This window comes from Solanum dulcamara, chromosome 7 (genome assembly GCF_947179165.1).
Source record: "Solanum dulcamara chromosome 7, daSolDulc1.2, whole genome shotgun sequence".
NCBI classification, from domain to species: Eukaryota; Viridiplantae; Streptophyta; class Magnoliopsida; order Solanales; family Solanaceae; genus Solanum; species Solanum dulcamara.
Genome location: NC_077243.1, coordinates 851642 through 879148, shown reverse-complemented (window position 1 = coordinate 879148; position 27507 = coordinate 851642). Strand labels below are relative to the sequence as shown.

Here is a 27507-nt window from a genome sequence, read left to right as displayed (position 1 = left end):
TAAGAAAAAAAAATATAATATAGAAGATAGAGAAAAATATAAAATGAATATTCTTTTTTTCTGCAAAATATAACGCATTGGGTTGGAGTTAGGTTGCACTATTTTAGTGCATGCACTAAAATGATGCAACAAAATGGTGCATAGGGTTAAAGATGGTCTAAGCTTATTTTCTTCTATTCAATTTATTTTTACCCTGCTGTCTCACTAGACAAATATGATTTTATCCTTATTCAAATTGTGGTTATAAAAAATAAATAATAAGATGTTAAAATTGTTGAGATTAAGTGGGTCATGACCCAACCCAAATTTTAGCTTAATTAAGCCCAATTCATTTGAGCCCAAAAAAAATTTGAGCGGGTCATGACCCAACCCGATTTTTATTTCAATCCATGTTAATATTCTCAATTCCAACCCAACCCACCCACTTGACACCCCTAATTATTTTACAAGATAGTTGCTATTTATTGAGAACAGTAGCGGAGCCATCTTGGAGTTGGGGTTTCATCTAATCCATTTGACAGAAAATTATATTATTTATACATGATTAAAAAATTTCTTTTATGTATATATAATAGATATTGAATCACATTCAATTAATTCGTGTTTCTATTTTTTCAAATTTTAAACTTTTTTAATCAAAATTCTGATTTCGCCACTGAATTAAGAACTAGATTTATATCTTCTTCTCCTTCTTTTTACTTGTTTTTTTTTTCTTTCTGCACATGAATAAAATACATTACGTAACTTGTATCAATTTCTTTTATCTGTACTTTTTAAGAGTAAGGAGTGGGTCCAAAAGCTGCGTGGATATCCAGGAATTGGGAAAAGGACTTGAGATAAACCAACTGATGATATAAAAGTGGTCCAGTGTTGAGCTTTCAAGTCACACTTGTCCATTTATCACATAATCAAGAATTTCTAATAGTTATACATTAGTTTAACTCGTACAAGGAATACACATGTCGCAAATGAGAACAAAAAATTATTTCTTCATTGCATTGCGCATTATTGTATGGAGAGGCCCTAAATCCTACTTTGTCCATGATTATGGTCATCAGTTCCTTGACCCATTTTGTCATATTAATCAACAATCTTCCCTTCCAATTTGGTGCTTGAAAACCACTCAAGGCAAGAAAAAGAAAAATCTACTTTCTGCGTCGAGTCGCAAACTTGAATTCAAAAAATGAAATTATTTTTGATAGAAAGCGTTTTACTTTTCAAAATAAATATTAAACATGCGTACAATACTTATATTAAACCAATGAATACCCGATATTTGTTTTCGCTGGCACATACACAGTTATCACTAAATGAGAGTTAATTAATGCTGTTGTTTTCAATTTATCACAAAATCATAATAAATTAAATAGTTTTTGAGTAATGAAATAGAAGCATCATTGCCATGATTCACGACATTTCAATATATAAATACTTCTCATATGGGCAATAATGTGAGAAAACGTGGGTATAAACATTTATCTGTTTAATTCCAAAGTAGACACCATTAGCTAAAAATAAATATCTTTCTGAACACGTACCCAACTGATGCGGTCCTTTGGCACTTTTTTTTCTATTACATTACGAAATAATTAATTGAGTTCGTATAGGCAGCTACTCTTCCATCTCATTAATGGGCCCAAAACCTGCGTGGACATTTAGGAATGGCCTAAAGGGATGAAAATGAACCAACACCTATCTATAACGTGGCCCAATTTAGCCCACCAAAATCAGTATTCCATCTCTCTCTCTTATCAAGATTAAAATTTCCTTTTGCAGACTCTTCTGCAATGGCGCTTTCTTCTTCTTTCTTCCTCCTAGTCTTCCTCTTTCTCATCTCATTGGCAATTTCAGTCAAATCAGATGGTCCTAAAACTTTCATAGTCCACGTGTCCACATCCCATAAGCCCCATATTTTCACTACTCACCATCATTGGTACTCCTCCATTCTCCAATCACTCTCTTCTTTCTCTCAACACTCCCCCAATATCTTGTATTCTTATGATCGTGCTGCCCGTGGCTTCTCTGCCCGACTTACCACCGGGCAGGCTGATCAGCTACGCAGCGTTCCCGGTGTGGTCTCCGTCATCCCTGACCGCGTACGCCAAATTCATACCACTCACACACCTACCTTCTTAGGCCTTGCAGACTCATTTGGGATTTGGCCCAATTCTGATTATGCTGATGATGTCATTGTTGGGGTCCTTGACACGGGTATCTGGCCAGAAAGGCCGAGCTTTTCCGATGAGGGGCTTTCTCCCGTCCCTTCCGATTGGAAAGGGAAATGCGAGACTGGGCCGGAATATCCTGCAACTTCGTGTAATCGTAAAATCATAGGTGCTCGATTGTTTTACAAAGGATATGAAGCTGATCGTGGAAGTCCAATGGATGAGTCTAAAGAATCCAAATCGCCAAGAGATACTGAAGGTCATGGAACTCACACTGCTTCGACTGCAGCTGGATCTGTTGTAGCCAATGCCAGCTTTTATCAATATGCAAAAGGTAAAGCTAGAGGTATGGCCGTAAAAGCCAGAATAGCAGCCTATAAGATCTGCTGGAAAACAGGGTGTTTTGATTCTGATATACTGGCTGCAATGGATCAAGCCGTTGCAGATGGGGTTCACGTGATTTCTCTTTCCGTTGGTGCTGATGGTTATTCTCCTGAGTATGACACTGACTCCATTGCTATTGGGGCTTTTGGTGCCTCAGAACATGGTGTTGTCGTCTCTTGCTCTGCTGGAAATTCCGGTCCTGGTGCTTCTACAGCAGTCAACGTAGCCCCATGGATTCTTACTGTTGCTGCTTCAACCATAGATCGGGAGTTCCCAGCGGATGTTATCTTAGGAGACGGTAGAATATTTGGTGGTGTATCCCTATATACCGGAGATCCCCTTGGCGATGCAAAACTACAACTTGTTTATTCCGGCGACTGTGGCAGCCAACTCTGCTATCCACTAAAGCTGGAGCCTTCAAAAGTTGCCGGGAAAATTGTTTTATGTGATCGAGGAGGCAATGCCAGAGTAGAGAAAGGAAGTGCTGTGAAACAAGCAGGCGGTGCGGGTATGGTCCTAGCAAACTTAGCTGACTCTGGAGAAGAACTCGTCGCCGATGCACATCTCCTCCCAGCGACCATGGTCGGTCAAAAAGCCGGTGATAAAATCAGGGATTACGTCAAATCTGATCCATCACCAACAGCGACGATCACTTTCAGGGGAACTGTTATTGGAAAATCACCGTCAGCTCCACGCATTGCTGCATTCTCAGGTCGAGGACCCAATTATGTGACCCCAGAGATCCTTAAACCAGACGTTACTGCACCGGGAGTCAACATTTTAGCCGGATGGACCGGATTCGTTGGCCCAACAGACTTGGAAATCGACGAAAGAAGAGTGGAATTTAACATCATATCTGGGACATCCATGTCTTGTCCTCATGCAAGTGGATTAGCTGCGTTGCTCAGAAAAGCTTATCCTAAATGGACCACAGCAGCCATAAAATCAGCCCTCATGACAACAGCTTACAACATTGACAACTCCGGTAAAATCATCACGGATCTTGCGACGGGTCAAGAATCGAGTCCTTTCGTTCATGGGTCGGGACATGTGGATCCAAACAGAGCACTGGATCCGGGTCTGGTTTACGACATTGAGTCGAATGATTACATACGTTTCCTATGCGCTATTGGTTATGGCCCCTCCAGAATCTCACCATTCACGAAAGATGCCTCTTCAGTGAATTGCAGTGAACATAGTTTGGCTAGTCCAGGGGATTTGAATTATCCATCGTTCTCAGTTGTTTTCATGAGTGAGAGTGTTGTAAAATACAAGCGTGTGGTTAAAAATGTTGGGAGGAATGCAAATGCTGTGTATGAGGTAAAGGTAAATGCACCTTCGTCCGTGGAGGTGAAGGTGTCTCCGAGTAAGCTTAGTTTCAGTGAAGAACAGAATAGTTTGTCGTATGAGATCAATTTTAGCGGTGTTGGACCGGAGAGAGTGAAGGGTCTTGAATCAGCATTTGGATCAATTGAGTGGTCTGATGGAATTCACAGTGTGAGGAGTCCAATTGCAGTGCGTTGGCTGCCCTCCTCTGCTGCTTCTTAGCCTTGCTTTTATGATCATGACTATAGAGCAGAAGGTAATCCGTGATGGTCCAAAAAATCGACATGAGGCCAAATTATGAAAGGAGAAAGGAATTATTGAAGGACCATCTGCCTGTAGAAATAATGTCAAGAATTTTTTCATTGTCCTGTTTTGTTGTTTTTGAGTGTTGGTAAGCCTGATACATTTGATGATTTGAATGAATCTTACGAGGTAGAACATATGTTATTCGCTTATGTGCTATCAAATTGGAAAGTTGTTGGCATTGTCATTTTATGATCTTATTACATGGAAAGAAAGCTATGTGCAATTGAGCATCAACCCAGATCAAAGATAAGACATGTTTCGTCTGTTTCAAGTTAAGGTAGTGAATGTAGGCCAAGTAAATCAACTATTGGTGCCATTGTTAAAAGATCTCACGAATCAAACATGGCTGATGGCACCATTCTTATATTAGTGCCATTGTTATGCAAAAACTCAGACAGCTTTTGAAACACTTGGCCTTACGGTCTCAAGCATGTAAACACAGCCCACAGGTAGCATCAAACAAATGACTAAAGATATTGTAAACAACTTTAGAGGAACAACATTGGCTGCCAGAATGCTAGTGGTTCTGGTTGATAGTTTTTTTTAAACAATACAAGTAATAAACATGGGCAAATTTGACTTCAGTAAAGCGAAGACCAGAATCACACAACATATGAAATTTAGGTACGAAGACCAGAATCACACAACATATGAGATTTAGGTACCAGCTCTCTAATAAATCCTATCAGATGGTCGAAGCAGACTCAGATACGTAAAGCAACAGAGAACAAAAGGCACTACAAATAAGTATTACTAGAACAAACTAACATTCAACGACATCATGCTGCAACAACATAGTCGCCTCTCCTGCCACTTGTCGAATCCTCTAATGACCATACTTCTGAAATTCCCACTCACTATTATCTGCAATGTAGGAAAGGAAGTTCCAACAATTAAAATACAGTTATCAAGCAACTAAACAGTGCCAAAGATAAAGTAGAATAATTACCTAATATGGACACACTTGACGTGTTTTGAGCCAGCGACGGATGCAATGGAAGTGGAAGGCATGGTTACATACACCTGCGATAATACGAATCAAGATACTTCTAAGCCCCCAAAAAATATACTTCTTGCCTTAGCAATATAATTAAGAAACAAAACAGAGAACTTAATCAACAGGGTAAATGCTAAAGACCACCTTCCCCCTCCGTAGAACATGGGAATGTGTAAGAAGAGAAGACAAACAAAACACGTATGGAGCTCGTCTTGGTACATGAAAGAGGGGGAAACAGAGGAAAAATGTAGCACAGAATGTTTTACATCTTCACTTCAGTAGAGAATATAAGTAATTCAACAGTTAAAATTGCAGCATATTAGGACTCGCATGTTTCCCAAAGCCATTCTACTTAAAGTCATTACCAAATGAAACAAACCAGAAAAGAAATGGTTTAACAAAGCTGATTGGACAACAAACAGGTGGGTGGGTGAAACCAAGAAGAATCGTGCATAGTCGGATTGATTTTTCGATGAAGCGCATAATCGGATTAATTGCCAAGAGAGCCTATTACCTTCCATATTAGGGATTTAAGTTGTTGGATTTGATGGAAACTAAAAAGTGGTGGATATAGACGTGGGAATTTGCATAATGGAGAAAAAAGAGAGAAAATAAATAAAAGATAGAAATAAGGAAAAATGAAGGGAATACAAAATGGGAGCCATTTTGTATTAAATTCCTGCGGAATTCCTATTGTATTAAATTCCTTCTCTTCTTTTTCTGTTTCCAACCTTTTTTTGTCTTTTAAAATGTTTCCATTTTTCTTTAAACAAAAATTTGGGCCTATAAAAAAGTAATGCGGAATCCATTGGTGACCCCTTAAAGTTGGCACCAATTTTCACTTACACAGTTCAACTAAGGTTTGTTTATTTTAGACACCTCAAAAAAGGCCTCGATGTGTCATTTTGACTCTTTTCTGACAATCCTTCAAATATATAAAGTGTGTGTAATGCACTCGCTGATAACGTGTCAAAAGTGGCGAATTAAACGAAGACACGTAGCATATATATATATATCAAAAATAATTCTCAAATAATGAAATTTGAGTAGAAAAAAATGGCCAATAACTTGATGACTTTTGGCATTTTTTAATCCAAATAATAATTTTATAAACAAAGAAAAATTAACAACTTCTATTACTCCCCCCCCCCCCTCCCCACACCCTCCCAGTGGTTTGTCCAGCACCACCCACCCCTCCAGTCGTCTTCTCCAACACCACCCTCCCCCACCCCACCAGATCTTCATCTCCCCCCACACCCACCCCAACCCTATCCATATCATCTTTAGAAAAAAATTATAAAGAATTTAACTATTTTGAAAATTTTATTTTATAAAAGCACAATTTTTAGTTATTAATAAACAGTGGAAGAAAAAAATCAATTATCGTATGTGCAAAGGAATCAGAATGCGTGGAGAAAGATTTGTGGATCTATAAGTTACTGAATCTAATAAAAAATTGATTATATGAAGATGACTTTAAAATGATTTGGAATATTTTAAAAATCTTTGTTGATGTTTTTCAAATTATTTCGAGGATGAAGAAGGAAACAAAACAAAAAAAGATGTTTAAGCTTGAGGAAATCTCGTGGCATTCGAATTCACTTTATATTTGACTCAAATCTATTTCACCATGGATGAAAAATGGTAGTTAGAAAATGGAGAAGAAGAAGAACAAGAAAAGATAATTTTTTTTATAAAAAAAAACGCTCTTCACGCGCTCAAAATGGGTGCAGCACACTCAATGTGCCAAGTCAGCACAAAGTGTCAAAATGACACATCAGGGCCTTACTTGAGATGTCTAAAATGAACAAAGCCAAGTTAAGGTGTCTAAGTGAAAGTTGATGTCAACTTTAGGGCGCCACCGATAGATTCCGCCAAAAAGTAAAGAAAATTATAACCAAATTTTTTATATACATATGCTAACACAATATATATTAACGGTAAGAAAACCAAACTTTTGAAAATTTATTTTCTTCTTCTAGTTTCCTGTTAAAGAAAATACATAACTAGAGCCTAAAATCAACTCTATAACAAACTATTGTAAATCTTATTAAGTCCTAAAGTTGAGACTCTTTCCTTCAAAAGTAAACTAGTAGACAAGTTGTAAATATCTCACTCTAACTGAACTATTAAAATTTGAAACTGAAAAATCACAATCTAGAAGAGAACTTATTTTTTAAGTGATCGAGAAAAGAAAAAAAAATGAAGGGTAAATTATCATTTTTACCACGCAATCCTTGTCTCCTCCAGCGATTTCATCGATGATTTTCTCCAAAATCTCCCTCATTGGCTAAAGAGGATTGTGAGAATGATGACCTTCAGATCATGATTTTGATCAAAGAGTCGTCATCCCTCAAATCCTCTATAGAAGGCCAAGTCCGGAAGAGAAAAACCAAACAAGAAAGAGTGAAAGATCAATGAGAAGACAAAAGACTCCATGATTAAGTTCGGATCAAGTTTCTTTCATATTTGGTAACAAGAGATGTCTTGTTACAACTTTGGTTTCCTTCTAGATTATGATTCAAGGCCTATTTTTTTTCCTTCTATTGTTTAATTTAAATAATTTCGACTTATATATTTATGTTTTAGTTTGTCGTTTGTTCGGACCCCATTTACCAAAACATTACTTGTGAATGAAAATAAGCACTACATTTTAGTTGTTGCGATAATTTTACAAAGAAATTATCTCTTAAAAGTAGGGTAATTTTGAAATCATAAACATGTGAAAAATGGTTTCAAATCGCGTTTGAGCTCGAGTCCCTCAACCAGTCGTGATAGAAATAAGAAAGAAGACATGGTGTAAGGAGTACCAAAGTGGAAGACTCAGTTTAGAAACAGCAAAAGAAGGCGAACACATTACAAAAGTTTCATCAGATGGAAGGATAAAGGAGGGAGAAGATACATGTGTGTTCTTTGGCAATAAGACTGGGGAGATTGGGAGAAGGAAGGTGAATTAGAAAAAAGATGAGATGGATTTACAAACAGATATGCTTAGAATGTGCGCACCACAAATAGATATGCTTAGTTAGAGGACGACAAGACACTGAATTACTTTGTTATTAAGTGAAAAACAAGGCCAGAGCTTTGAGGACAAAGGATGTTTGGCACTTTCAGAACAAATGAAAATAATTCTTTAGGCAATAAGAATCAAGTCTGATTATAACTTGTTCACCATAACATATGCAATATAGTAGCACCCAAGGGTATGGCCTAGTGGTCAATGAAGTGGGTTGGGAATCATGAGGTCTCGGGTTCAAATCTCTACGAAAAAAAATACTAGGTAACCCATGGATTTAGTCGAGGTTTGTGCAAACTAGCCTACACACCACATTTATTAGAAAAAACATATTCAATATAATATACTAATGTATATCTAAGGTGCGCATACAAATGATATATCCAGGCATAATATCATAAGAAAAGAAGAAAGCTCTTCCAAGAGACATATACTCATAAGCCATAACGGAACAATGACAGTCAATATTTTCAAAGGCATAAATTGTAGCAAATTATGTAATTTAGATAAACAAACAACGTACCCCAAGCAACAGTGCACTCCTCACTCGTAGCACTATCTTGATTAGCTTGGCACTCAATGCCTGTTGAATAAAGTTTCACGTAAACTCGCAAATATACATAGAAAGGTATCGATTTCTATTTTCTATTCTAAATCAAAACAAAGAGTTGAAAACACTCACATAGATCCATAATATGATTTCTGCAAATAGCACAGATGTCTACTACAATATCTGCACAATATCACCAAGCCATAATATGATTTCAGTTTCGATCAGGACAAGTAAACAATCAACAAAATTGGGGGAAGAACGAACCCCAAGCCCAAAGAGCGACATCTCGAAACGTTTGGGTTTCTTGGTAGAAGAAGAGGCGGATGCTGATGAAGGTGCTGCCGGGTTGGATTCTTCACCGGCAGGAACCATCTCGACGTCTGTATCCATGGTGGAATTTACTATCACTCTAGTATCTTCTTCAACAAAAATTTTCTATTTATGATTTTGTTCTGGTGCTGGGAATTTTTATTTATTTTTATATGTTGGGCCAATAAAGCCCATGTTTAGATTTAGAGAGACAAACAAATTCTAATTTTGGGCAGAGTGCACAAATGTTCGTTTTCGGGTCGTCATTTAGCTTGTGTCCACTTTGTAATTTAAAATTAATTATAATCAAAATTTATTTAACCGAATTTTAATTAAAGAATTTAAATAATGTTTTAAAATATGTGGCGAAAATTTATTGATTACAATTTAATTATTTAAAATTAATTATAAATCAAAATTTATTTAACAGATTTTTAATTAAATAAATTTTTTAAACACGTGACAGTCATCTATTGGTTACAATTTAATTATTTAAAATTAATAATCATTTAATAAAATTTTAATTAAATAATTTGAATAATTTTTTTAAACACGTGGCAACCATCTATTGGTTATAATTTAATTATTTAAAATTAATTAAAAATTATTTAATAAAAATTTAATTAAATAATTTGAATAATTTTTTTAAACACGTGGCAACCATCTATTGGTTATAATTTAATTATTTAAAATTAATTATAAAGTAAAATTTATTTAACAGAATTTTTATTACGGAAAAGGACCTAAAATGCCCCCGAACCATTGAAAATGGTACAAAAAGGCCCTTCATCCGTTTATTGGGTCTAAAATGCCTCTTTTTGTTAAAGAAAAGATCATTTTTGGACCTAAAAGTGGATGTTGAGGGCATTTTAGGCCTAATAGATAGATAAGTGGTATTTTTGTACAATTCCAATAGTTCAAAGGTATTTTAGGTCCTTTTTCGATTTAAAGTACTTTTAACATGAAAAATATTTCTTCAATTGAATTTTAATTTGTAATTATTGAAAGACTGCTTTTGGGGCGATGTTTTAGGTGATATTTTAAGAACATGTTTTCCGATATTAGCTTTTTAAATTTAATGATTAAAATATTTTAATTGTTGGACCAAACACTTTCATCCATTAATTAATTAGATTTTCTCAGTAGCAGTCCTTTCTGAGTTAAGGTGTGTTTGGTGTGGAGGATAACATTATCCGAAAAAATCACACTAAGAGCCCGTTTGGATGGGCTTTAAGTTGGTCAAACCAATTCATAAGCCCCATTTTTGCTTTTGGACGTGTTTGCCTAATGCTAACTTTAAGCCATAAAGTTCTTAAAGTCAGTCAAAAATAAAAAGTTAGGATTTCTAACTTTTTTTTTCTAAGTGCTTAAAGTCATTTTGTTTGACCATGGAAATTACTTTTATAACTTTCGACACTTCAAAATTCTAAAAATACTTCATACATATTTATAAAAATAACTTTCAGCACTTCAAAATTCTAAAAACACTTCATACATAAAAGTTACTTTTTTTAATCCCATCCAAACGGGCTCTAATTATTTAGATTCTTTTGGTACTATTTTCGTAGAAAGAGGGAAATTATTTTTGTAGATCGTTAGATTAAATAAAATCTACCAGACAACTAAAAAAAAAAGGATACATATATAGGTTATTACAAATATTATTTAATTAGTACCGAATTATCTTGTGTTGAGAAGATTTATTTATATACCTCAATCAAATAATATCGTATCTTGTATGAGATAATTTTATGATTCTCTCTATCCTCAAATCAAATAGTATCATATCTTATATGAGATAGTTTCATGTTCAACTCTTCTATCTCTATATGATTCCCTTATATATATGTTAGTTCAACAAACAGAAATATTCGAACAAAAAGTAGTATAATACTACTACCACAATAATGACTTATTCGGATCAAAATAGCCTCAACAAAAGTATAAGCCATGCCAATTCCACATCCATATTCGGTCAGGCCCGCCGCAAAATGTCATTCCGGCGGAAGAAGTTACCGGTAGTCCAGTCCGAAGCTGTAGGGAAGAAGCACCAGCGGAAATTCTCTCCGGTGAAGATTTTCCGAGGAGACCGATTGAAGGGGCAGAAATTGCGGTACTTAGGTATGAAGAAAATAAAAGAATGTTATTGGTTGGCGGTAAACGACATATTGGAAGGATACGAAGCAATTGATACATTCCAGCGACAACTTGTAGCAGATACCTCTTTTGCTATTCCGATGATGACTCTTTCATTCACTACTCTTCCAAATCATCGTGGTATTTGAAAGCTAAGCTGAAAATTTTAAGACTATCTACGTACCACCTCCATTCAAACTTTATTTATCGAATTATATTGTTGTTTATTTGTTATTTTTGATTTTCGTTGAAATTAATTAAGATGTATTTCTTTGATTTAATTTTAAAAAATATGAAAAAAAAATGAATTATATATATATTATTTTTTGTAGCGCCACTTGATGAATTATTTGCACTCTTCATGAGATCATGCATAAATATACTTGAACTATTTTTTCTTTTATTTATTGGGAATTTATTTAATCCAAGCACTACCAACATCAAGGAGGGTCAAAGTGCCACCTTGGTAAGATAGTTTAAGAAGTCGAAACTAAAGCTCAAATTATTTTTTAACCAAGCGGCGTCAAAAGTCATTTCATCAATTCCAAGCTAAGTTAAGAAGCAGTATGGCAAAAGAAAGAAACGACTGGAAGGAAACATAGTTTTTTTTTATTTTTTCTAATCATCGACTTGTATTAGTATTCATTTGTCCGATTAATTTGTATTTACATCAGGCGAAGCTCATAAAGAGCTAGAAAGCATTTTGAACTTCTTTATTTCTAGGATTCATATTCAAGATATCTGATTATTTTGAGTTTTCATACTAGTTATATAAACATTGTGATAATATTTATATGATCTTGGACAATTTTCATTTTATGAGGCAGATTTTAAGGTCGAGTTAGACTTAATGTTTATTTCTCATCATGATATCAATCTATTAGCTAGAGTAAGACCCGTCCTATTATTTGTTCATCTGAATTGAACCTGTAAATTAAATTATTCACGATCCAATTGGCAGTTTTAGGCATGCGGGGTGTTGAGTTTCTACACCAGCTATATGTTAGAGGAATGTTCTTTATACTATTTTAGACTATTATCAATTAGCTTTTAGGGTTGAATTATATACAAAATTAATAAATAAAAATACTTGTTTACTTTAATTTTAACCAAATAATGAGATACTTATAATGATTAAAAAAATTCATATAACCTAAAGCAAACAAGCTTTACTTCAGATTTCAACTTGAAATTTGTGACTCTTTTGTGGAAATATATAAAGGTCAAAGTGCTTTTAGCATGAAAAATAATTCTTCAATTAAAATTTAATTCGTAAGTATTTAAAGACAAATTTGAAAGACACTGCTTTTGGGTAGATGATTTAGGTGATATTTTAAGAACATGTTTTTCGAAGTTAGCTTTTTAAATTTAATAGTAAAATTATTTAAATTCCTAGACCAAGCACTCTTTCATCCCAATAATTAATTAGATTCTCTTGGTATTGGTCGTTTTCAAGTTAGTGTGTTTGATGTGAAGGATAATATTATTCGGAAAAATTTCATTAATTAAATTTCATAAAGGACATTCCACTTTCCTTCTAAATCCTTCCTGGAGTCCAACACACGCACCTTTACCCTTCACTCACAATATACAAAAATTTGGGTATATATTATTTTTTACTTATGTGCCAAACACAAAAGAAAAATAAATTACTTTTTTCAGAAAAAGAAAAAATTCATGGAAATATTTTAATTTTATTCGACATCTATTCTTCCTACTCTACATATAGTATTTCACCACGCCTAATATAGTAATTATATTTATGCGATCGTCAGTTAATACCTAAAAAGTCTTATTGATGAATTAGATTCTCTTAAAGCCTAAAGGGAACATTTATCTTTAAGTTATTATTCTCTCCGTGCCATATTAGTTATCATGTATATTAAAATAGTTGTTTTAAAATAATTATCAATTTAAACAATCAAGAGAGAAATAATTATCTTTTCCCAACTTTGCCCTTAACATTAATTATTCTAAAATTAAGAAACACGTAAATAGATAAAGATTAAAGAAGTAATAAGGGGTATATTAATCAAATAACGCTCCTAATTAATTACATTTTCTTAAGAATTGTGCAAAATCTTATCATGACAACTAAAAAAGGATGGATGGAGTATTTATTTTATTTTTCTTCATTCCATAAAGATTAATCTTCCACTTATCTTTCATTATGACTCGAAGTCTCAACTCACCGCTTGATGATGGAGGTGCTCAACCACTTCTTGAGCAAACCCCACTTTGTCATTTTTAAATTATGTAATTCCTACATTACATATTTTTATTACATGTTTCCACAACAACAATATACAATAGCATACTCAATGTAATATTATAAGTGGTTATGAGGAGAGTAGAGTGTACAAAGACCTTACTTGTATCTCGTAGAGATAAAAAAATTATTTTCGTAGACTCTCAACTTAATTAAACCTGTCAAACAACTTTTAAAGAGGGATATATATATATATATGATTTATTACACATTGTATCGTGTATAATTTACTGCAAATATTATTTAGTACCATCAATAAAATATTATAATTTATTAATTTATATACCTCATTCAAATAGTATCGTATCTTGTATATATGAGATAATTTCACGATTCCCTCAATCCTCTAACCAAATCATATCTTAGTTGAGCAGAAGTAATTGGCATAATGCAGCCCATGTATATATTAGTTCTATCCCTATGATCTCTTATATATTTTAGTTCAACACAAACTGAATTATTCGAACAAAAAAGTAGTAACACTTATAACACAAAAAAGTAGTAATACTTATAACTAAAATAATGGCTTATTCAGACCAAAATAGCCTCAACAAAAGAACACACCATGCCAATTCCACATCCATATTCAGTCAGTCCCGCCACAAAATGTCATTCCGGCGGAAGAAGTTACTGGTAGTCCAGTCCGAAGATGGAGGGAAGAAGCACCGGCGGAAGTTCTCTCCGGTGAAGATTTACCGACGAGATCAATTGAAGGGAAAGAAATTGCAATACTTAGGTATGACGAAAATAAAAGAATATTATTGGTCGGCGGTAAACGATATATTGGAAGGACACGAAGCAATTGATACATTCCAGCAGCGACTTATAGTAAATACCTCTTTTGCTATTCCGGTGATTGGCCTTTCCCTCACTAATTTTTCAAATCGTAGTGTTATTTGAAAGCTTAGCCGAAAATTTTATTCGTTTTATTTTTGGTTTAAGACTACATATCATCCTCTCTAAATTTTATTTGTGGAATTACTTTGTTGTTCATTTGTTATTTCTGATTTTTATTGAAATTAATTAAGGATTTTGCTGTGATTTGCTTTAAAATATGAATTCTATATAGCTTAATTTATTTATTTATTTTTGTAGTGCCACTTGATGAATTATTTGCACTCTTCATGAGATCATATACATGTATATACTTGAACCATTTTTGCTTTTATTTATTGGGAAATTTATTCAATCCAAGCAATACCAACATCAAGGAGAGTCAAAGTGCCACCTTGGTCTCTTGATGTGAGATTGTTTAAGAAGTCAAAACTAAGTTAATTTAACTTAATTAATGTAAAGAAGTTTTTGGCAACAAAATTCTATGAAACGATTATGGCAATTTGTGATGATTATTCGATTTACATCATGCGAGACTTATAAAGAGGAAACATTTTGTTTCAGGAACTTCTTCATTTTTAGAAATCGAATTCAAGACATTCTATTATATTAAGTTTTCATATCATATATATAAACATTGAATGATATCCTTATATGATGTTGGACAATTTTTATTTTTCGAGATGAGTTATAAAGTCGACTTAGACATAATGTCTATCTCTTATCATGATATCAATCTATTTGAATAAGATCCATTCAATTTTTGTTTAATCCGATGTTGGACCCTAAATTAAATTATTTTCATCCAAATTGGCAGGCCTAGGCATGCTCAGTGTTGAGCTTCTACACTAGCTATATTTAGAGGAATGTAATCAACTCTTTATATTATTTTAGACAAATCTCATCTTATAAATTAACTTTTATAATTGAATGAGATATAAAATTCATTCTCTAAATACATTAAGAGTCGTAGGGATTCCATCCATTTCTTACACATCACTTTGTGGAAGAATTGCAAAAATAACGAATCGTCACATAAAAAAGAAGAAGATAGTATTATTATCTTGAATTATTTCATTTTATTCAATCATTAATATGGATTTTTCGTGCTGATCGATGGAAAAAAAATCAAAATTGAAACTAATTAACTTATAAAATTACTTGTTTACTTTACTTGTTTACTCGCTTAAAAATGAATTCTTGGAACTATTCAGGCCCTAAATTATGAGAAGTCTTAATTACCTCCTTAAACATATAGCCACAAATATTTATGACTTATTTTAGACCATATTTTTTTTAAACCTCGTGTCAGGCCAAACTACATTATATAAATAGGAACATAGATTATATTGTTTTACTTTATTAGGTATCTATGTGAAATAACCATAAGAGGTGAAGATAAATAATAAAGTAAAATGATATATAATCTCCGTTCTTATTTATATGATGTAGTTTGAATTGACACGAAGTTCAAGAAAGATGTAGTCTAAGATAAGTCATAAATATTTGTATGACTATAAATCATTTCATTAGGGGTAAATGAGAATTTTAAACTTAATTTTTTACGAAATATAAAAATGTGTCATTTCTTTTAGGATTGACTAAAAAGGAAAGTAAGTCATATAAATTGGAATGGAGTAATTTTTTTGTGTCATGTGGCATATTAGGGGGGGTTAATAGTTCCAAAATTCTATGTTTTGGGGGGTAATTAAAACTTCTCATAATTTTAGGGGATAAATAGTTTCAAAATCCATATTTGATAATGTAATTAAGACTTCTCATAGTTTAGATATGCATTTAATAAAGTAATTTAGTCAAATTTAAAGGGACTTTTAACTATTAACTCAAAAATATATTCGTGTAACGGAGCTTTACTTACAATGATCAACTTGAATTTTGTGACTCTTGTGGAAATGTAATGAGAAAAATTCTTCAATTGAAATTTAATTTGTAAATATTAGACAAATTTGAAAGACACTGCTTTTGGGCCGATGTTTTCGATGATATTTTTAGAACATGTTTTTCGAAGTTAGCTTTTTATATTTAATAATTTAAATATTTTAATTGCTAGGCAAAGCACTTTCATTCTATTAATTAATTAGATTCTCTTGATATTAATTAGTCCTTTAATTTTCAAGTTTGGGTGTGTATGATATGGTGGATGATATTATCTGAAAAAAATCCCATTAGTTAATTAGATTTTCTTTGTACGATAAAGAAGTTGTTTTTGTAGACTCTCAGTTTAAATAAAATATGTCAAATAATTTAAAAAAGAGACACATATATGAATTATTACACGTTGTATCAGGTATAATTTAATGAAAATATTATATAATACTGTCAACAAAATATTAAATTATCTTGTGTTGAGATTATTTATTAATTTATATACCTCAATCAAATAACATCGTATCTTGTATGAGATAATTGTATGATTCTCTCTATCCTCAAACCAAATCACTTGTTAGTTGAGCAGAAGTAATTGGCATTATGCAGCTCATGTTCAATTTTTCTATCCCTATGATCTCCTTTTATGTATATATATATATATATATATATATATATAAATATAAATGTTCAACACAAAACCGAATCATTCGAACAAAAACTCAAAAAGTAGTAATACGTATAACACAATAATGACTTATTCGGACCAAAATAGCCTCAACAAAAGTATAAGCCATGACAATTCCACATCCATATTCAGTCAGGCTAGCCGCAAAATGTCATTCCGGCGAAAGAGGTTACCGGTAGTCCAGGTCGAAGCTGGAGGGAAGAAGCACCGGCAGAAATTCTCTCCGGTGAAGATTTTCCGACGAGACTGATTGAAGCGGAAAAGATTGCAGTTCTTAGGTATGAAGAAAATAAAAGAATGTTATTGGTAACTGTAACATTCGTGCGACGACTTGTAATAGATACCTCTTTTGCACTTCCCGTGATGGGCCTTTCCTTCACTTCTTTTCCAAATCATCGTGGTATTTGAATGCTAAGCTGGAAATTTTATGAGAAAATGACACGGAGTAACAAATATATACTAATTAATTAATATACATAATTATAGTTTAAGTTAATTCTTACTCGCCTCTAATTTTTTTCAGTAATTAATATACATAGCTATAGTTATTTTAGAATTTATATAATTAAGCTCTCAATTGTATAAATTCAGAATTTGTTTGTATAAATTCAGAATTTTTGAACTGAATAAATACAGAATTTGTATATGCTTATCCTAGCATGTATATAATTAAAATATTAATACATTTGATTTGTATAAGTTCTGAAAAGTTCCTAAAATGTATAAATACATAATTTATATATACTTATCCTGTTTGTATATTGCTAGCAAATTATATAAACGGATTTGTATATTTGCAGCAAATTATACAAACGAATATACGAATTGTACAAACAGTTGCTATAGCTACAGTTACGAAATATAATTACTTAAACTGTAACTATTTCAACCTATTAAATTTTAGGACTAAGCTATTTATGAAAATTACACAAATTTTATTCATTTTATTTCTGTTTTAAGATGGCTTACATATCATTTTTTTCCAATTCTATTTGTGAGATTACAATTTACACTGTTGTTTATTGGTTATTTCTGTTTCGCCGAAATTAATTAAGATGTTTTACTTTATTTTGCATTTAAAAAATTATAAATTAATTAATTATATATATCTTTATTTATTTATTATGTTTTGTAGTGCCACTCTATGAATTATTTGCAATCTTAATGCGATCATGCATGCACATAAGTACTTGAACTATTTTTTTCTTTTATTGGGAATTTATTCGACCTAATTAACAGTACCAACATCAAGGATGGTCAAAGTGCCACCTGTGAGATAGTTTAAAAAGTACTAACTAAAGTTTAACTAAATGTAAAGAAATTTTAGGTACAAAACTCGGTGAAATGCCACGACTACAGCATTATGTAAAGAAATTTTAGGTATCTCAATATCTAATATATTAATATCTAACCAACAAGATAAACACCCAATACAAGCAACTAATATCTAACCAACAAGATAAGCACCCAACTACAAATGTGGTGCAGTAGATAACACTGTTCCTCTCTAATTTCACTATTTCTATCTTAATTAGAGGTATTGGATCCTAAGACTCCAATACATGTATCATTATTATATAAAATGTGTCAAGCATCAAACTGCACGAGGGAACAAGTGGTAGACACCACAAGTCTACCACTAGAATTAACAATCAATCTTGAGAAATCGTTCGATCACAATCTAATAAGTCTACAAGACTAACATTATGGTAACCTGTAAAGAGAAAAAATTGTCAACAGGGCACAAATTTTCACTGATTACTTTTTTTTGGAACAATAATTTAAATCTTACTATTTGAAGCGATCTAATTTAGCTGTCAATGAGCGAAGGCAACTCGAGTTAGATATTATTGTTATACTAGCGGCGGCAGATCTATTAGTAAACAGGAGCCGTTATCGCTCACCTGGCTGGATGTCAATCTGACGGATGAATAGGCGTAGTAGAAAAGAAAGGGTCAATTACAAGCGAAAGGCGGAAGAAAAAAGATGAGAGAGCAAGACCCAGGAGGCTTGCAACTACCATGGCCGTAAGCACTTCGCTCATTCGTTTGCACAAAAAGAGACTGAGATGACGAAGTGGATGCGAGCAGGAGCAGCGAATAAAAACAAACTTCCACACGGTTATATGATGTTCTTTTCGCTCTTGGAATAAAAATCGAGGAGATTCATCCTAGATTATTCTAGTAAATAGCAGAATCAGATATAATTTCAAAGAGGCTAATGACATTCTTTATATTTTTCTTATAAATTATGGACTTTTTTAAAAAATAAATAAATAACAGTCTATAAATAACAAAATAATGTTTTTATGAAAAATTGTTAGATCACAATCTAAAATTTTATAGTTATTGCAAATACTAGACGGTGGTCTGATATTTAATTTGTAAGATTGAAAAATATATGAACAAATATTAAACACAATGAATGAAACATCAATTTTTTTTGCATTATTGTCGAAAATAACTACAATCACAAAACAAATATGATTAAATTGAAATTTAATAATTAAAATATTTTAATTACTAGACCAAGCACTTTCATCCCATTAATTAATTAGATTCTCTTGGTATTAGTCCTTTTCAAGTTGGGATGTGTTTGATACGGTAGATGATGGCATCATCCGGAGAAATCTCATTAATTAATTAAATTCTCTTGGTACTATTTCCGTAAAAATAGAGAGGTTATTTTTATAAACTCCAAGCTTAAATAAAATCTGTCAAACAATAAAAGGAATTCATATATAGGTTATTACACGTTGTATCCGACATAATTTAATGCAAATATTATTTAGTGTCGTCAACAAAATATTATAGTTTATCTTGTGTAAGATTATTTAGCTATATATCTCAATCAAATAATATCGTATCTTCTATGAGATAAAATTTTATGATTCTCTCTATCCTCAAACCAAACTACCCCTTAGTTGAGCAGAACTAATTGGCGTAATACAGCTCATGTTCAAGTTTCTGTCTCTATGATCTCCTTATATATATTAGTTCAACATAAACGTAATTATTCGAACAAAAAAGTAGTAATACTTGTAACACAATAATGACTTATTCAGACAAAAATAGACTCAACAAAAGAATACGCCATGCCAATTCCACATCCATATTCAGTGAGGCTCGCCGCAAAATGTCATTCCGGCAAAAGAAGTTACCGGTAGTCCAGGTCGAAGCTGGAGGGAAGAAGCACCGGCGGAAATTCTCTCCGGTGAAGATTTTCCGAGAAGACCGATTGAAGGGGCAAAGATTGCAGTACTTAGGTATGAAGAAAATAAAAGAATGTTATTGTTTGGCGGTAAACGACATATTGGAAGGACACAAAGCGCAATTGATACATTTCAGCAGCGACTCGTAATAGAGAACTCTTTTGCTATTTCGCCATTTCGGTGTTGGGTCACTACTTTTTCAAATCGTTTTATTTGTTTTATTTTTGGCTTTAAGACTATCAATATCAAATTTTATTTATGGGATTACGCTATTATTTGTTTGTTATTCTTGATTTTCGTTGAATTAATTAAGATGTTTTATTTTAAAAAATTATAAACAAATTAATTATATATATTTAATTTATTTATTATAGTGATGAATTATTTGCAATCTTTCATGAGATCATGCATACATATACGTACTTGAACTATTTTTTATATATATTTATTGGAATGTGAGATAGTTTAAAAAGTCAAAACTAAAATTTAACGTAATGTAAATCTTTTTTGGCTACAAAACTCGATGCAATGCCACGACTACAGCCGCGGATTTCGAAGTGATTCTCACAATTTATCAAGATTTGTGGCTATATTTTTAACGATTATCGTAACTTATTTAGGTAAATATATTTTAATATCAATCTTCCCTAGAACAAGAAGACGAAAATTAGTCGATCAGAACTTTATATTAATTTAGTGAGTATCTAATATCTAGTATAAATTAATATATAACCAATAAGATAAGCACCAAATCGCATATGGATTATTATTATAAAGTATAAAACGTGATAAATATCAAACTGCGCTCAAGGACACAGGTTGTAGACACCGCAAGAATTAACAATCAATCTTAAGAGTGAGATCACAATCTATTTAATCGACAATACCAACATCATGGTAACATGTAAAGAGAAAAAATTGACAAGACAGCAGAAATTTTCACCAGTTATCCTTTTTTGGAACAATAATTTAATAAATGACCCTCTTTATATATATTTGTCTAGACATTTATGGACTTGTTTAAACAATGGTCTACGAATTTTTTTTGAACAAAATGAAAGTCTTATGAGAAATCATGGTTAGACACAATCTAAAAAGTTATTACAAATATTCAACGATGGCCTAATATTTAGTTTGTAAGGTTGAAAAAAATGAACAAATATTATAATATTTTTCTGCAAAATCGAGAACGACTGCAATCACAAAATAATATTAAAAAAATATAATTTTATTGATGAATTAATAATATAGATACAACTCTGTTTGTTCCCTTGATTTTTGTCTCTGGATTTTATCTGTGATTTGAAGGTTTGCATGTTTTGGGTCTCCTGGTTGACCATTAAAGGAACCCGAAGTTCTAAGTTTGAAAAATCAATTTGTCGCAAATGAAAAGGAGTTTGCATCTAAAAACTGGAGTTATTTGAGAAATATTATTTGGGCTAATTTTAAATTGAATCTCAGTCCTAGTTTATTAAAGTTTGAAGTTACAATAGTGTTTCCCCACTTATTTTTCGGTGTGATTCGAACTCTCAGCCCAACCCTTGATGATGGAAGTAATACTCAGCCACTTGAATAAACATAGCTCACTTATCATCTAATTTTTAAATTATTCAACTCCTACATAACATATTTTTATTACACGTTCTACAATAATAATTGCATACCCTTATTCCTGTAGTTGTCGTAAAGAGGGTTATTTTCGTAGATCTTCAACTTTAAAAGGGAGTACATATTACACGTTGTATCATGAATGATTTAATTAATGCAAATATTATTTAGTATTGTAAACAAAATATTATATTATCTTGTGTTGAGATTATTTATCTATATCCCTCAATCAAATAATATGGTATCTTATATGAGATATATAATTTCATGATTCTCTCTTATCATCAAACCAAATCAGTACCCCTTAGTTGAGCAGAAGTAATTGGCATTATGCAGCCCATGTTCAACTCTTCTATATATCCCTGTGATCTCCTTTTATATATATGCAACAACAATAACAATCCAGTGTAATCCCACAATGTGGGTCTGGAGTCTCCTTTTATATATATATATATATAAAAGTTCTTGTGTAGTATCATCTTTATTATTCTTCACGCTTTTTTTTCTAGAATTTTTATCTTTTGAACCCAATAGCCTACCACGCTTCAGGCGTGTTAGGAATTCAGAAGCTATGATACTAGTAGATGGTCCTTTTGGGACATCGATTCGGATAGGCACATTCACTGCAGAGATATGTGACTTAGTTATCCCTTTCAAATCAGTAAATGCATCTAGCATTTGATTTGCTATTTTCTGTAAGTGGATGATCTTTTGGACCTCCTGCTCACATGTGCGGGTACGTGGATCAAAATGAAATAGTGATAAAACTTTTCACGCAATTTCTCTTTCTCTTTTGAGTTTCATTTTCTCTCCCCCTAATTAAGGGAAAGTTGTTTTATCAAACCGACAATCTTCAAATTGAGTAGTAAATAAGTCTTTTGTCAATGGTTCAAGGTAGCGAATAATGGAGGGTGGGTCAAATCCAACATATATTTCCAACTTTCGTTGAGGGCCCATCTTTGTACGTTGTGGTGGTGCTACAGGCACGTATACCGCACAACCAAAAATTCGTATATGAGTTATATTTGGCTCATGACCAAATACTAATTGTAACGGAAAGTATTTATTATAATTTGTCGGTCCTAAATGTACAAGTGATGCTGCATGCATAGGTAGGGGTATTGCTATCAATTGTAGGCGCTTAATAAATGACTCTGTAATACCATTTTGAGTATGAATATAAGTAAGAGGATGTGTATTTTTTTATCCCAATTAATAAGCAATAATCATCAAAGTTTGAGATGTAAATTCTCCAGCATTATCAAGGTGAATAACTTTCGTTGGATAATCTCAGAATTACGTCTTTAATCTTATTATTTGTGCTAATAACTTCGCAAATGCCAGGTTGCAAAATGATAAGAGACACATATGAGACCATCTTGATGATGCATCTATTAGGACCATAAAATATCTAAACAACTCACTAGGTGGATGAATAGATCCACATATATCCGCATATATACGCTTTAAAAAGCTAGAAAATTTGATGCCAACTTTCAGGGTTGATGGTCTTGCAATTAATTTGCCATAATAACAAGCAACATATGAAAATTCATCATTCGTAAGAATCTTTAATTTCTTTAATGGATGTTCAGTTGAATTTTCAAGAATTTGTCTCATTATTATTGATCCAGGATGACCTATTCAATCATGTCATAACACAAATGTATTTAGATCAGCAAATTTCTGGTTTACGATCAAATGTGCTTCAATTGCATTAATTTCTGCATAATGTAGGCGAGACGACAAAGTTGATAATTTTTCCAAAATATATTTCTAGCCTGAGACACTCTTGGTTATACTAAGGTATTCGATATTCATTTAATTTAGTGTCTCAACATAATATCCATTTCTACGAATATCTTTAAAACTTAACAAGTTTCATGGAGATTTAGAAGAGAACAATGCATCTTCTATAACAATCTTTGTCCCTTTAGGCAGAAATATAGTAGCTTTTCCGGAGCCTTTAATCAAAATTGAATTACCAGAAATTGTAGTAACATTTGCTTTTCTTCTAAGCAAGTAGGAAAAATATTTCTCGTCATTAAAAATGGCATTAGTCATTTCACTATCAATTACACAAATATCATCTTATTGATCCAAACAAAATTTAAGGCATATCCATATTTTTTTCAAAAAAGAAATAAAGTAAACATTATAATTAAAACATGATTTAGTACATACAAATGAAAAGAAACTTATTTAAATATTATCAGAGTTATCAATATTCATATTTCCTTCTAGGAAATTGAAGAAAATAGCTACATCTAGATGCATAAACTCAATATTATCTTCAAAGATAAAGTTTTACTCTGAATTATTTTCTGCTCTCTTCAAGAATGCCTGATATAGCTAAATCAGACGTTTTGATGACCGGCTGGTCCATGACCAGTGCCACATACCAAAACATTGTAATGACATATACTTTCAGAATTTTTCTTTGGTATAGCTTCTTGATTTTCACTCATCTTTTTATATTGATGATCATTTCTCGGTGGTAGACGAGTACCATGATTATAATTTCTTTTTCGACCACGACGACGATCACGACTGGAGCCATAACCTCTTTCTCGTTTATTATAAATTGCCTGATTCACTTCAGGGAGTGGCAAAGAACCAACGGGCCAACTATCATAATTTTTCATTAACAACTCGTTATGTCTTCCACAATAAGAATGAGATAAAGTAATTCAGAATATTTTTTAAAATCCCTTTCGCGATATTGCATCTGCAGGAGCATATTCGCGGGTGAAAATGTGGAGTATGTTTTTTCAAATTTATCTTTCTCAGTGATTTCTTCTCCCCATAAATTTAACTGTGCTAGAATTCTAAACAGGGCAGAACTATATTCAGTTATATTTTTCAAATCCATTAATCTAAAATTGAGTCAATCATGACGTGCCTATGGAAGGATGACAAATTTCAAGTGGTCATATCTTTCATTTAGATTCTTCCACAGTTTAAGGGAGTCTTTTAATGTGAGGTACTGTAATTTTAACCCTCGTCAAGAAGGTGGCAGAGAAATATCATGGTTTTGGCACCGTCTTGACTAGATGTCTTTTTGTCATCTTTGATGGTGTCTGCCAGACCCATCGAATCCAGGTGTATTTCGGTATCTAGTGCCCATGATGAGTAGTCTTTTTCAGATATATCAAGAGTAACAAATTCAAGTTTAAAGATATTAGACATTTTAAGAAAATAAAACTCTTACCCTTTTGTTACCTTTTAAAAATAGCTCGAAGTGATGGAATCTTGTGCTGATAACGTTATAAAATAAACTAACTTAGCAAATTAACAAGAAAGAGAGATAATAAGAGGAAGAGAGAGATTGAGAGAATTGAGTATTTATATTTTCATTTACACAAGATACACGGCTATTTATAGACAAGTATATCAGAAGATAAGAGAGAGAACAAAAAGACAATTTACCATTAGTAGATCTCATTCTCTTAAATGGAGCATCCACTATAGAATTTTATAATAGATAAGAATTTATTGCAATAAACTTAAATCTCTTTAAATAGAACGGAATACTCACAACTTAACCTAAAAATATTTTATTTTCTTCATTTAATTTTTCAATTGTAATTTTATTTTCCTCGACAAATAAATTGTAAGTTAGTGAATGGGCTAATTAAGAATTTAGAGTCTATGGAGCCTAACGGCCTAAAATGAGGCTAACAAGATGGCTACCTTTTTCCATCCATTAATTAGTTGTAACCATTTGCGTAAAGTAGAGGAATTTTAGTTGCTCGGTAATTGATTGATGATAAAAAGAATTTACTTCATTGATGATGGTTCAATTTTTCAGTAATTCCTTTCCAATTTCCCCCTACCCCCACACCCCCATTGTGAAAAGAATAAAAAAATGTGTTTATATAAAAATTAAAGTTGATTGATAATATAAAATGATGGATTTGCATGATAACAATATTAACTTGTTCGACAAAATTTGAGTCCCACCATGTGGAGAAGTATTTCAAACAAATCGTGGGAAATAATACATAATTATTGCCAAATTATTTTTCATTTTTTTGTGTTTCTGTTACGATTTGTAAATATTTTATAATTTGTCACCCTAGTATTACCATTAACAACCCCCACATTTTTTCTTGGAATAAACGGAATACTTTTTAAAGAATAAAGAAGTTGGGAAGAGCCAAAAGACCTTAGAAAAAATTATGCAAGATTAATAATATTGAAAATGTTTATGCAGAAATTAATAATATAGGATTAGTTTATTTTAAAGGAATATTTATCTTTAAATTATAATTATTATTTTCTCCAACCAAGAGAATTAATAGTATTGTTCTCACTTAGCTTTCAAATTGATTTGAAGTTTCAACCTGCCAGTTGATGATCAAGATGATTAACCATTTAAGCAAAACTCATTTGTCATTATTAAATTATTTTATTCAAGCAATAAATATTTTTGTGTATAATTTAATGTGAATATTGTTCAGTATCTCCAATAAAATATTATATTATCTTATGCTGAATTAGTTATTTAAATATATACCCCAATCAGATATCATATTTGTATCTTATACTATGAGATTTTATGATTCTCTCTATCCTCAAACCAAACACCCCTTAGTTGAGAAGAAGTAATTGGCATTATGCAACACTTGGTCAACTCTTCTATCTCCTTATATTAGTTCTCAATTCTCACTTCATACATACAGAACTGGTCTATCAAAAACTAAAAATGTCTTATTCGGACCAAAATAGCCTCAACAAAAGTATAAGCCATGCCAATTCCACATCCATATTCAGTCAGACCCGTCGTAAATTATCATTCCGTCGGAAGAAGTTACCGGTAGTTCAGCTCGGAGCTGGAGGGAAGAAGCACCGGCGGAGATTCTTTCTGTTGAGGATTTTCCGACGAGTCCGAATATTGAAGGGGCTGAAATTGCAGTACTCACGTATGGCAAAGAAAATAAAAGAATTTTATTGGTCGGCAGTAAATGACATATTGGAAGGGCGCGAAACAATTGATACATTCCACCGAAGGCTCGTATTAGAGACCTCTTTTGCTATTCCGATGTTGGGCCTTTCCTCGAGTACTTTTCCAAATCGTCGTCTTATTTGATAAAAGCTAAGTTACCGTTTTCGAAAATAATCAGAGATAAAATCGGCATATATTTTATTTTTCAGATTTCACCTTGTGGATATATTGGCCATATATGTCGTTGGAATTAAGATGTTTTGCTTTGCTTTGCTTAACAAATTATAAGTAAATTAAATATATCTTAATTTTATTTATTATTTTTTATAGTGCCAATTGATGAATTATTTGCAATGTTAAGCATATACTTGAACTATTTTTGCTTTTATTTAATATCGAAAATTTATTCAACATCAAGGATGATCAAAGTGTCACTTTGGTCTCTTGGTGTGAGAGTTTTAAAAGTTAAAGCTAAAGTTTAATTTAATGTAAATAAATTTTGTCTTCAAAACTCAATGTAATGCAGATTTTGAAACAATCCTGGCAATTTGTCAAGATTTGCGGCTAAAATTTCAAATCATAACTTTTAAGGTAAATCTTGTCCAATATCAAATAATTTTTTTTTGATAATTCACCAGAAATTTGCTTGATTAAAAAGAATCTTGTGTCAGCTGCAATTACTACTTATTACATAGTAGCAATTATAATGGGGTTGTTGGCAAATCTTTCGTCACAATCGACTGATTAAAATTGATGATGCAGAATATTTATCCCTAGAACTAGAAGCCAAATATAAGTCGATTAGATTCTTATATAAGATTTTAATTAGTATTTCAATATCCAATATATTAATATCTAACCAATAAGACC

At 32.2% G+C, this 27507-nt stretch overlaps 2 protein-coding genes and 1 pseudogene across 2 annotated transcripts; 2 read left to right on the top strand and 1 right to left on the bottom strand.

Moving 5' to 3' along the window:
* The first annotated feature begins 1666 nt into the window (after window positions 1–1666).
* Window positions 1667–4415, top strand: LOC129894259 (subtilisin-like protease SBT1.4). Its single transcript, XM_055969868.1, has one exon. It carries the CDS (start codon window positions 1788–1790, stop codon window positions 4095–4097), a length of 2310 nt encoding a protein of 769 aa, XP_055825843.1. The 5' UTR covers window positions 1667–1787; the 3' UTR covers window positions 4098–4415.
* Window positions 4416–4633: 218 nt separating this feature from the next.
* LOC129894260 (RING-box protein 1a-like) lies at window positions 4634–9159 on the bottom strand (annotated as a pseudogene).
* Window positions 9160–10948: 1789 nt separating this feature from the next.
* Window positions 10949–11435, top strand: LOC129893759 (uncharacterized). The gene has a single exon (XM_055969142.1). It carries the CDS (start codon window positions 10964–10966, stop codon window positions 11339–11341), a length of 378 nt encoding a protein of 125 aa, XP_055825117.1. The 5' UTR covers window positions 10949–10963; the 3' UTR covers window positions 11342–11435.
* Window positions 11436–27507: the final 16072 nt, after the last annotated feature.

Coding starts and splice junctions, on each gene's coding strand:
- LOC129894259 (XM_055969868.1), top strand. CDS start 1,788: ATGGCGCTTTCTTCTTCTTTCTTCCTCCTAGTCTTCCTCTTTCTCATC.
- LOC129893759 (XM_055969142.1), top strand. CDS start 10,964: ATGACTTATTCGGATCAAAATAGCCTCAACAAAAGTATAAGCCATGCC.